The sequence below is a fragment of the Diadema setosum genome, chromosome 18 (assembly GCF_964275005.1).
Source record: "Diadema setosum chromosome 18, eeDiaSeto1, whole genome shotgun sequence".
In the NCBI taxonomy this organism is placed as follows: Eukaryota; Metazoa; Echinodermata; class Echinoidea; order Diadematoida; family Diadematidae; genus Diadema; species Diadema setosum.
Genome location: NC_092702.1, coordinates 23,472,335 through 23,485,708, shown reverse-complemented (window position 1 = coordinate 23,485,708; position 13,374 = coordinate 23,472,335). Strand labels below are relative to the sequence as shown.

The 13,374-nt window shown below is 38.3% G+C and overlaps 1 protein-coding gene across 1 annotated transcript in view; it reads right to left on the bottom strand.

Moving 5' to 3' along the window:
* Positions 1 to 13,374, bottom strand: part of LOC140242096 (dynein axonemal assembly factor 9-like) — an 82,008-nt gene that overhangs the window by 49,741 nt on the left and 18,893 nt on the right. The window contains exons 2-4 of the mRNA XM_072321856.1: positions 12,315 to 12,416; positions 11,092 to 11,169; positions 9,109 to 9,137 (exon numbers count right to left, since the gene is read on the bottom strand). Coding sequence (XP_072177957.1) covers positions 9,109 to 9,137; positions 11,092 to 11,169; positions 12,315 to 12,416 — 209 coding nt within the window. The remainder of the gene's footprint in view (positions 1 to 9,108; positions 9,138 to 11,091; positions 11,170 to 12,314; positions 12,417 to 13,374) is intronic.

Here is a 13,374-nt window from a genome sequence, read left to right as displayed (position 1 = left end):
AGTGTCTTGCATAACTACACCTATAAATCATCATAGATACCAATTTTGAAATTGATTGCTTAAATACTATGGAAGTTATTCAATCCACAAGGTTTTGGTAAAATTATGGTTACCATGGCAATGCATTGTCTGACAAACACAAAAAACATGTCTTGCACATCTAATGCTCAATATCATCATTTACCCTAAGTTTAATTTAAATTGCTTCAAAACTGTAGGAGGAGTTCGTGACGCAAGATTTTGCAACAGACCGACCGACTGCCCGCCCGACCAACATCGCAGTGATTCCTATATACCCCCTTCACACTACGTGTGGCAGGGGTATAAAAATAATCAGTTTGAGTCAAAAAATACAATCTTCTCTTCTTACACATTAACTCTAATATCAAAATACATTCAATCTACACACAGCGCATTACATCAAATTTCTGAATAAATAAATAAATACTATATTCAAATTATTGTAATACATACAAAGATAGCGTTTAATATTTGCACATCTCTCTCTCTCTCTCTTTTAACTCCAATTCCACTAATACACACACTCTCTTGTATATCTACCAACAAATAACAAAATTATCTAACCAACACTTCTATCATTATAACTGCAAACACAAACAAACAAACAAACAAACAAACAAACAAACAAAAAACAGGTTTCAATCTTATTTCATTTTAAAAATAATTTTGTTTTTCCTGTATTGACAGGCACGGCCATTGGCGATTGTAATACTGTTGTCCAATCAAAATCTACAGTACAACACAAATAAGACTAACATATAATGTGGAAAGTAAATGTCAGTATTAAGCAAACCAAGCCGGAGCTAAAAGAAAACAAAAATGCTATTATAAAACTGAGGCAAGATTTTGGGGCGTAGCGATGTTGATGCTACATGTAGTGTGTGTGTTGTGGTGATTTGGCGATGAAGCATATCAGATTAAACATTAATACTCCAATAATGGATGCTGAACCCACTGTGGTCAATGAAAAAAATGCCTTGTCAACTCATTGAGGACGGGCTGATTTTGCTACAACATGCATTTGCCATAGACCCCTGCCCGAGTATACTCTGGACTCGCAGCATGAGTTGGACACGCTCTGAGAGAGGGTGCAGAATAGCAGAAGACATGAAACACATGATTGCATTGCACGGCTAATGTGGGCAATATAAATAATGGATGTGCCGTTTACAACGGCAATATAAATAATGTGTGTATAGATAAAACCTGGGCAATAAAAATAATAGGCATATCACTCTCTGTCCGATGAGAAGAATGTCAGCACATAACAGATGAGAAGACATTGTCATATCTTAAAGGTGCATAGTCCCGATAGTGTAGAGGGCGCTGTTGATGATACTGAAGATCACCGTCAGCATTGATACAAAGATAGCCGAAGTTGCAATGAGCTGTCATCACGAGTAAAGCGCGTAGGTGTTGCTAAGTAACGTTGCCTTCGTTGTCTTCTCTGCACATCACGCAGTCTGTAGTAATGCCAGGGTGCATGCATATGTGCTTCTTATTATGACATCACAAAAGAAATTTGCTAAAGCTGTCATCCCCCTGAGCCGAATATGAACCGGACTGTGATCGGACCACTGTCTACAGTGGATCGGACTTCTTTGGACTCGGGGAAGTGGGCCACAGCATAAGCGCCAAAGAGGAGTCGATAGCATAGGTCTCTATAGGAAACTTGCGCCGTGCGCCCGCGTACGCATTTGACTAAAACACCGGGACCATGCACCTTTAAGTTTACTCATTTCCTTCTAACCCCCCCCCCCCCCATTATTAAGGCATGAAGTTATGCACACAGAAAATAATTCTTTATACACTCCTATACAACCCTGTTAATGAGAATCACTAATTTTTGACGGACTTCAGCGCTTTCAATAGAAAACGCAACTATTATTATCATTATCAACTTTATCATCCATGAAACTACTCGGTTGTTTCTCTTATTCTGAGATTTGTTTGTTTGTGTGTGTGCAAGACTACATGTTTTACTGTGTAGCTGGATTGAGAAAACAGCTTCTCCAAGAACCCTTGTAATCTGAAGTAATTTCTTGGAAGTTCTCACAAAATGAGAAGTGGGGGGGGGGGGGGAGGAGACTAAATGTACTGTCCAAATCTCAAACAGTATCACTTCATAATGATCATCGATACTAAAAGAGTATGATGTGTCTGTGTATCTGCTCTACCATGACAGATCTTTGATATTGCTTCTTTTCACATCTACAGCTAGAGTTTGATAGTCTCAAATAACTTCCACATGATTTCTCTGCCTAATGGGCATACTGACACTCCCATCATGATAAACTCACACAAAATGAACAACATCAACAACAACAAAAATGCCTTGTGCATCAAAATAAAGCTCATGGATAAACCATTTGAATATTTGGCCCAATTTATCAGACACAAATGATCAACGCAAAAAAAGAAAAAGAAATAAGCAGCAAGCAGTTTGAATGCACACTGAAATGAATGCTTTCATATATGCACAATAATGTACTTATCCTTTCGTGAACGTTTGACATTTAGAATGATGCATTCTGCCTCATTTTCAGTTGGTGCAATGATTATGTCACTTGAGGAATCACTTGAACCACATTAGCCAAATCTTCAATCCACAGCAGTCATTTCCATCATTCCCAAATTGTGACATGGCACATAAAACACTCTTTGAAACCATCTGAATTCAGAAAACATAATATCTACATCTCGGAAGAAAATTGAAGAGAAATACAACATTATTTTCATGGTGCAACGAAATACACCATTTCACGACAGAATATTCCCCTCAAACATCTCTATTACTCTGTGAGTGCACACAGAAGCCTTAAAGGGACTGTGCAGTACTGGTCGAGGTGAGGATTCAGGTTTATAACATTTTTGGTGAGATAATGAGAAACCTCTTACGAAATGTGAAAGAGCACGTAATTTTGAGAAGGATTCAATGTTTATTTGATGAAAATTGGCCTTGAAATGGCTGAGATATCCAAAAAAGCGATCCTAATAAAATTGAAAGGCCACAATTTTTATTAGGATCTCTTTGTTTTACCTTGTTGTTTTACCTTGTTGTTGTTTTTACCTTATAGACCTCTTAGTCATTTCAAAACGGATTTTCATCAAATAAACTTTTGATTCCCATTATAATGGTATGCTCTTTAACATTTCAGAGAGTGGTTTCCAAATACCTCGCAAAACGTTATAAGCTGAATCCCCACCTTGAACAACCAGTACTGTACAGTCCCTTTAAATGCAACAGAAGTGGCGAGTGTCACATGTCGTTAAAACCTTTTACGCATGCTGCCACAAACAAGACCCAAGAGAAATCAGGTGCTCATAGTATAGTAGCTCTCTGGTCACTCTTTGTGCCCTAAAAACCCCACTCTTGAGGACATTTTCTAGGTCTTGTGACGGCAAGTTAACCTGAATCGTACCTTGCCATTCTGCTTTGTCCTCCCCTCTCCCATCCCTAATTTTCTTCCTACAAGTATTAATTTGTTTTTTTTTTTTTCAACAGATTGATCCACGACAGGGGCTTACAATACTGTACCATATCTGATATCAAGACCAGCTGGACGTATGATTTATCCCTTTAAGAATACAGAGTACTGAAGGAAACCCTACCCTGAAGATGCAATACCAGTACATTCAATTGTTAATTCATGAGAGCAATGAAACAGATGTAAAAACTTATTGAAAATTTGAGGAAACCTTGACATTATGTGTGATAATTCTACTCTCCGTTGATACCTGGTAGGACATCCTATAAACTTGTAGAACTAGCTGCCTTGGTCATGTGATCATGACATTATATATATTTCATCAATCATGTCTCTTATTTCACATTTTCTGAGAAAGAAACAGTCTAAGCAGTTCTCCATTCAGGAAAACAACCAAACTACTGTAAAAGTGGACATTTTCGCGGTGTTGAAATTTTCGTGCATTTTGCGCAACCAGAAACTAGCGCGAAAATAAAAGCACGAGAATAATTTTGGATGCCATATGTTCCAGTACTTACTGTCTTGATTCCACGGAATTAAAGACACGCGAAACTCTTCTTACCGGGCCATGCGCGAAAAATTAGTCACGCAAAAATATCCACTTTTACAGTATATCGTTGTCACAAATCCTTGAATCCCTTTAAGGGTGGCCAATTGTAGATTACAACAATTGGGGCACATGATATCAGAGATGGTCACATGTCCACGATGGCCATTTTGACGTCTTAAGAGGTCGCATAACTGTATACGGCAATAGAGTGGACATTGCAGATCGAGCCCCATCACTTTGCTGACCTGAAGACACTATATCACAGGAAATGTATAATGTACATTGTAACAATATAAAGGATGTTGCCTTGGTTTAAAAAGGTACACTGTAGTTGGAATGTTGATGGTAACAATTCAGAATACAACCCATTTAAAGACTGAAAATGCTTTCCTTTCAATTAACTATATGCTTTATTTTGAGTGACTGTATGTCGGCATGTGTTGGTGTAGATTCACTAAACATGTGCAATCATGTGAGTACTGAGAAGTGACACTGAAGTCTCCCTTTAGTTTCCAAGACCTCTGGGTGAATGGAGTTTGAGTAGACCCCCCCCCCCCCCCCAACACACACACACACACACACTGCAAATTCCAGGATTTGAGTATATAATAAGTTGGTTTACTTAGAAACTAAACAGAAAAAATGTGGAATCTTTGATGTAAATCATATAATTCATTATTTTTTTCAAACATTCACTGATATGTCATTTTTACTTTGGCAAATTTGACTAATTACAATTTTCTATCTGACATTTGAGACAGCTTGACTGGACATGTATGAAGTCGTGTATGCAGGATGGAAGAATCCCCAAGGACATAGTGTACTCTAAAGAGATGTTACCAAGAGCACTAGGCCTGTTGGAAGACCATTCTAATGGTACATGGATGAATGTAATATGGGACATAAAGGCCTGCGACATCAATACTAGCAACTGGGAGGTGGTTGCCAGCAGCAATGGAGATAGAGGAGGGATCACAAAGGAGTAACAGAAAGTGAGAGGAGAAGTGAAAAGGCAAAGAAAAGACGACACCAAGAAACTTTGACATTTAACCAGCCAGGCAAAATCTTTGCGCTATCTGCGCCAACTGTCAGAGGGAGTATTTGTCAAGGATAGGACTACACAGCCAGTGCAGGAGATGCAAATGACTTACAACGTAAAAACAGACTGGATTTTAACGTTTTATGCACAACTCTATCGTCTCCCGAGACAAAAGGATGCCAAACCACATTTTGATTAATTACAATTTCCTGGAACTGTACATAGGGCTTTTCTCTGTGTCTGTGCAGGAAAAGAAAGTGCGCTCAGCAGTTTGCTACTCTTATTCTGAAATAGATTAATGTTCTTTTTCATGTAAATATGTATAACACTTGCACACATTTTGTGAACTATAAGAAAAATATCAAAGTGCTGAAAATCATGCACATTGTTACAAGAATTATCCTGTTGTCTTTTGTTTGAGACAACCATTTCTTAAAAAAAAACTTTAACACATTTTGAATTAACATTCAAGTACATACGTACACTAACCATTTTTGTGTTAAACCTGTCTGCACCCATATCAATAGCATTCTGACATGCTGGTCTTGAGAGCCTGGTCAAAGTCTAAATTTTTGGTATCAATTTTCTGGCTTGAAGATTGCGCTAACTCATTCTCTCTCTTCCTCTGTCTGTCTGTCCACCTGTCTGTGAGTCTGTCTCTGTCTTTCTTTCTCTCTCTCTCTCTCTCTCCTCAACTTGGATCGACGGCTATCTTCATACACTTCTTTGGTCATTATCTCTTCTCACTCTCGCTATTACTTGTGAAACCTGTTTCCCACACGCCGGACAATGGCGCACCCTGTGTCGTATGCCTGTGGTCAACAAGAGGCTGACCGGGCATTTAATGAAATGGGTCACCAAATGTCATGGGGAGAGCAAATTACTGAGCTTCAACTACAAGGTTGTCGGTGATGACTTGTAAACAAGACTGCAATCTGAAATTGTTGGAGGTTTTCTTGTTATTCTCACTTTCTTATACACCCCTTCCCATTCCCCCGCCCTCCCCCCCCCCCCCCAAAAAAAGCAACACTTTTCCTTTTTTCATGGTGGAGTGGTCCACTACATCTGGTATAGAAATCTCCCCTAATGGGCTGGAAATCAGCTCCACTTTGGGTGTGACAAAGAAGACCTGGGGTTCAAACAGGATGGTCGTATAATTTGTCCTAATCACCTCGGCACGTTTTACCCACGTTGTGGGCTCAGGGTATACAGCCGTAGGCAATTCATCTCAGCTGCATGCATGCCCTGTACTCACGACATGTGGATGTGAAGTACAGGAGAACAGACTATATTTGTGACAAAACACACAAAATGATCATAGAAGTTGATTTTCCAGAAGGCCTGAAAATATGTGTCTTTTGGGAAAACTCAGCTCATTTGAGCGGTTGGGTGTTTTAGAAAAGTGATACAAAATATGATCTTTATGTCTGAATTCAAAATTCTGAAGCATGAAATCAGTAGAATCAGCAATTTAAACCATTCATGTACATATGAAGACCAAATTTCCCCTCGGTCTCAATTGGCGTTCTCCATATTCTCTCAATAAGGTATGCAAATGAAAGTGTGCACGATGACCCAATAAAAAAAGTCTGCAGTAGCTTTGATACATTGACATAACCATGAAGAGAATGCTGATGATGCCCTGAAGTTTAAGGTAATTAGATAATCCTTTCTGTGGTTGCTATGACTTTCAAAGTCCTTGTTTCACACACAACATAAAGGTGACTCACAATAGTTGAAAGAAACCTTCAAAATCAGAGTCTGTTTTCTCAAAAGTGGCATTCCCACATGATTAATTTCTATAAACCAATCATGTTTTGCCACCAGTGAGTTGGGAACATCCCATTTTGATGAGTAATTACAATTGAAAATGTCAAAATTTTACACCAGAGTCAAAATTATACATTTACATGTAACATGACAGCTAAATTTGTATTGTAAATTTGCAACTTTCTGATGCACGGTCACACCTGTTCTGCCTTACAATCTGCCTGTCATGTTCATATCTCTTCTTGTTGTTGTTTTTTTTTTCTATGTATGTTCATCTGGGGGCAAGGGGGAAGGGGGGAGATGTACAAAGAGCAATCACTGCTATTTATAACGCAACAGAGTATGAGCCCCTGGGCAAACTAACTTGATGCTCATCTGAGCTCCAGATAAATTTTACTTTCATGCAACCTCTCCCCTGTTCCCCCTTGTTAACAAGTCAGCTACTTATACTTGTAAACCTCCATAAGAGGGCCCTTCAACAGTATTATCACATCATTCTATTGCCATAGGGATGTGCTGCATACATGTATGTGTACTCTAGGTTTATCTCTGCTACTTGGGTAGAAAGATGACCAATGAAATCTACAGTGTTCAGTCCCTTCTACGCTAGCCCTGCCCTAAAGCCTCAGACGGGCACTACTATGTGCCTTTTGAACAACCTGGCATTCCGTGCTCAAAAGGATGATGATTCCTGCCACTGGTGTGTTTGTTTGTTTTTTTATGCCTCCGCCAATAACGAAGTGGCTGGAGGCATTATGTTTTCGGGTCGTCCGTCCGTACGTCTTTCCCGTTTTGTTTTTGTCGATATCTCAAGAACCGTGATGTGGTTTTGCATCAAACTTGGCATGAGGGTATATCCTGGGGGGATGATACTTTGTTTGGATTTTAGGGTCATGGGGTCAAAGGTCAAGGTCACAGGTTATTTTGTGAAAAAAAGGTTGCAATTTCATGTTTTTCTCCATATCTCGCAAATGGTGCAAGGTATCTTCATGGAACTTAGTATATATGCATGTACTGATGGGCAGTGATTATCTAGGGAAGTTGGGGGTCATGGGTCAAAGGTCAGGGGGTCAAAGGTCAAGGTCAACTCCTCAAAATATCACTACTTTCCTTATATTTATGCAATGCCTGAAGGATTTTTTTTTTAAACTTCATGTATACATACTTTCCTTATATTTATGCAATGCCTGAAGGATTTTTTTTTAAACTTCATGTATACATGTATAACCCAATATATATTCTGTGGGAAGTTTCTTGCCAAAAGGTCAAAGGTCAAAAGGTCAAAGGTCAAGTGAAAGTGCTAAATTGCACTTCTTCCTCCATATCCCAAAAGCAACTCAAGACATTATCATGAAACTTACATATTTATGCATGTTCTACCTAACAGTGATTCTCTTTGGAACTGTGAGGTCAAAGGTCAAAGGCCAGGTTTAGATAATACTATTTTACCATTTGATACTGAAATTATACTTTTCTCAATACTTTGAAAATTACTCAATGCATAAACTTATAAAAGGGTCAAAAGTCAAGTAAAAATCATCAGTTCCCCCAAATACCTGCACTCTGACGTTTTAATCATTCATCCAATTGAACTTAGTTCTAGGAAAGTGAACATTCAGCACATTTGTGGCAAACCTGACATTTTGACAATTGTGTGAAACTGTCATCACACATTGTCAAGACATTGTACTAGGAGAACCATGCATTATGGCGGAGGCATACACCAGTCGCCGTAGCGACATTTCTAGCTTTAAATTGCATTTTGAAGAAAATTATGAAAGGGCTAATCTTTCATGAGGGAGCCACAACGAAGCTCAAATTGCCTTGAGCAACTGTTATCTTTTCTCTGTACCTACCTAAAAGGTTTCTACACATAAGGCTGAGGAACTGAACTGCTTGATCTAGAAAATAGGTTCGGTGATAAATAAACATTTACAAATCTTTGGGCTATTTTGGGCCATGCTTCAAGCTGCACTGCAGGAAACATGTAAATATATAATTTTAGCCCCCTGACTCGCTCCAGCAAAAAAACAAAACAAAAAACAACAACAACAAACAAACAAACAAACAAATGTATATATATATATATATATGATAAAAACAAACAGACAAAAATAGTACACAAGAAAACAAACAAAACTGAATTTTGTAAAGCTACTGCACTGTTGCCATAGAAACTGTAGACTCCTTACATTAAGAATATAATCTAGGTTTCTGAGGAACAGAAACAATGGACTCACCATCAATTGTCTCCTCTGCAAAGCCAGAGCTAAAAGAGAGAGGCAAACACAAAAATTTCAAGAGAGTCTTACAAGCGTTTGTCTACAGTAAACATTTATGTATCCTCATTTACAAGATGTTTGAATAATATAAAGCACAAATATATGACAAATGTGCAGTTATTATCATATCAAAAGTGGTAGAATTTGCCAGACATGAGCAAGCATACATATATTACAAATTCCATCTATTTTCAGATAACAAGTTTTAAGGAATAACTCTAAGGGTAGATTCAATTTCAAAATTCCACCTTCATTGACATAGAAAAAAAGAGAACACACAGGTATGATGACAGATGTATCTCTAGTTGCATTTTGTATATTTCATAAAGAATGTGCAGACTTTCAAAATATCGACTTAAAAACAAACCAAGACCTGAAACCAAAACTTCATACTACTACACACACCAGACAGAGAATGGAATAAGACAAAGATTGCAAAGGGGGCGTTTTCAGGACACACAGTAGGTGCCTTCGAGATATAATCATGAGACTTTTATGGCTGGAAAAAAAAAAAAAAAAAGAGGATAGTCTTTATAGAGTTTATGTTGTGACTGCAATGTCTATCATGAACACATTGGCAACATTGTGCTGTGGTCCTTGCCTTTTGCAAAGGATTGATTGGTTTCAGCCTGCAAATTAAGTCTAGCTACATCATCACAACCACATGGTGTGTATCCTATCGCTCGCATCTTCTCGGTTTTGTAGATGCACAGAAACTTGATGCACAGGTGACAATGAGGAGCAATTAATTTGAGAGCGCATTTACCCAAGAAAAATAATCACCACGTTGAGCGAGACTCGGGAAAAAAAAAAAAATGAAATAATACTACCAAAAAAAAAAAAGGAGCAGGAAACACCACATAAAAAAAAATCACCTCATCAACAAAGGTAAATAGGTCTGTGAAAATGGGGCAGAAAGCAATAACCATGGACAATATGCACAAAACCCAGATATTTGCCGCGACCAGCAAATGTACATAATGCAGGTTGCAGTGATACAGCTGTGTGATTCTTGATTGCATTGGCCAACGACTGATCCCTGTATATTTGCCGAACAATGCCAGTGCTGCAATCGGTGTCAAATACACACACAAACGCTTGTGATTACATTTTGGTGGAGTTCCTGTCGCCAAAAAAAAAAAAAGAAAGAAAAAAAGATGGCATGGCAACGTGAGAGATCAAAACAACATTCTGTTCCGGAAATGGCCTTTCATTGCTGAATGTAATGAGCTTGAAATGTGATATGATGAGGAACATTGCACGACAAATGTGGCATATAAAGTTGACCACATATTGCACATTCATAGATTTCTGAATGGGGTGTTGTATACAAGCTTTATCACTCTTGTATAAATAACAAAGTGTTTGAATTTGTTTGATCACTTCAAATATAGATTGATGACATCTTTGCTACAAAGCTATTTCTCGCCAGTGGGTGGTTGATCCTGTGACACCTAGTAAACAATTCCTAAAGGACTTCTCGTTTTCTTTTTCAATCACACCTAGGGCTGTCATATTATTATACACACAGTATTTTGTCAGATGTTTGAGATACAGTTTGACATATTTTTCCTTTATTCTTTTGTCTAAACCCTGAGACTAATGAGGTACATCGAAGCAAAGTGAACATGGTACTTTTATCTTTTTTCTGTCATTAATTTTCGCTGTTCATTATCAATATCAGCAAAAATTGAATATATCTTTATTCTCATAGCTTATTTTGTTTTCTGCTATGAGATGCAGATTATAAGACGCATTCAGCCTTAGCCTTTTATCCCCCCCCCCATTTTTTTTTTCTTTCTAAATTCTGCCATCATTTTGTACAAAACAAGACAACATGTAACACACACAGGATATGTAAACAGGATCTGAAAATGAAACAGATGCCAAGGGTTTTCATCTAGTACAGTATATACAGCAAATAGTCGTGAGAATGCTTACCTCTCAATTTCTGCCTGGCGCGTGTCAAAGAACTTGAACAGGAGGTAGTTTGCAAGCTCTCGACTTCCTTCGTTGTACCTGAAAGAGCACAACCCAATTGTGAGCTGGACATTAATAAAAGGGCTGTGCTAAGTCTGATTTGAGAATCTCCTCTACTTGAGTTTGGACTGTCCATCAGGATTCTGAGGACTATGTTGGAACTTCTGGATATGTGCTCTGGTGGCAGAAACGTCTAATAGTATGGATACCTGAGCCATGACACCTTTAATAAAATGACAAGGGAGGAGCCTATTTATAACAGTACTTAAGCACTGACAGTCATTCTGGTGGTCACAATCAAAATTTTGACAGAAGATGTATCAAAATCACATTAAACACCCTTTCTCAGAGAACTCACTTTGCTATCCTTTCCCTTCCATATCGATTTAGAGATTTATTTTTACAAATCTCCATATTCTCTATTACTTGATGAATATGTAATGACTCTTTTTACGCCGTGAGCCATAATCTTCACTCTACATGAGCCTGATCCCTCTGTTCCTGTTTCAAAGTGGAACATGCATCCTGCATTCATGTCACACAGATTCAGTGATTAAAGGGTGTGTACAGTTCTGGTTGAGGTTAGGATTTAGCTCTTAACGTTTTGCAAGATATTCAGAAACCACTCTATGAGATGTCAAAGAGCATGCGGTTCTAAGGGGTATCAAAAGTTTATTTGATGAAAATCGGTTTTGAAATGGCTGACATATTCAAAAACAAGGTGAAACAAAGAGATCCTAATAAAGTTGTGGCCTGTTGCCTTTTATTATTATTACTTTTTTGGATATCTCAGCCATATGAAAACCAATTTTCATCAAATAAACTTTGAACCCTTCTTAGAATTACATGCTCTTTCATATTTCATAAGAAGTTTCTCATTATCTCACTTAGGAATGAGCAAAACATGACTCCCCACCTCAATCAGTACTGTACAGTCCCTTTAAGACTCACTGGAATTGTTAAAAACCATGTTCCAAATTGATTTTCACATCAACACTGTAATAACGCATAACAAACAGGAACATGGAAGCTTTATATTTTTGGACACTGTTGTGCAGTGACTATTGCTAATTTAACCACTGTGAAATTGTCTCATAAGTCCCAATTCACAAAATACATTGTATGATTGCTCACAAATAATGACATGTATTATACACTACACAGATACTGCAAATGATGCCTACCTGCTGTCTATGCCCAGAATACAAAGGACAGAGTCTGGCTTGCCCGGGACCTGCTGGCCATGATCACAGAGCAGGGCCTGGACCTGTCTTAGTCTGGAACAGCTGATGTCAACAGGACAAGAAAAATAAACAGTGTCATTACAACAGTCTTCTTATCTCTGATTATTCATTATCTGATTTATAATGGTACACATTATTTTTGTTTCTATTGTCACAAATGTACACACAAGTAGTTATGTACATGTATCAAGGCTGTATGCATGGTTGTTTAATGTGTATGTACACAGGGTGACCAGATTAATGGAGAACATTCTATATGATATAGATATAGTACATACAGGCTGACCAGATCAGTGGAGAATTTTCTATGTGGTATACAATGTAGCTACAGTACATGTATGCATGTGACAGGAAATATATTATAGCTCACTCAATCTAGAAGGATTTAACCCATTCCAGAAAATTCTAGGAAGTGCTGGCTGAGTGAGGCACTGCCCTTGTAACCCAATGTGATTGGTTGTTAATTTTGGCAATGATGTTATGCACATATTAGGCAGTGAGTCATCCAGGATTCCTGGAATTTGGACTTGCTAGTATGTTCAGGTATGTGGCCCCAGGTTGGAGAAAATTACAGAATGTACTAGAAAGGGGTGAATGGATAGTATATAAGCAGGAGAAATTCTGAGGTAGGCAGAGTACCCAACACCTCTGCTCTGAGAGTTACGTCACTTCTGGCTCTGAAGCGACTTGTTATAGTCAGTCCTGTGTTACCTGCTGACCTGCTATACAACCTGTGTTTGTGGAGATAAGGCCTGGGAGACATTTTGCCTGCAGAGAATTAATTTGCCTACATTGGAGATAGACTCCATATTTTAGTGTCAATGGACATTATTACGGCACAGCTGTGACGGGCTGGATTCCTTGCTGGACATTATAAAGTGAATCCTCATTCAACGCATCAACTGGACGTGGTCGTCATAACGTTTGGATTTTGCACGTTTCGCCGTGGACATACACCTTGTTTATCGTGGAATTTACCCTGGATCTATAACGTGGATTA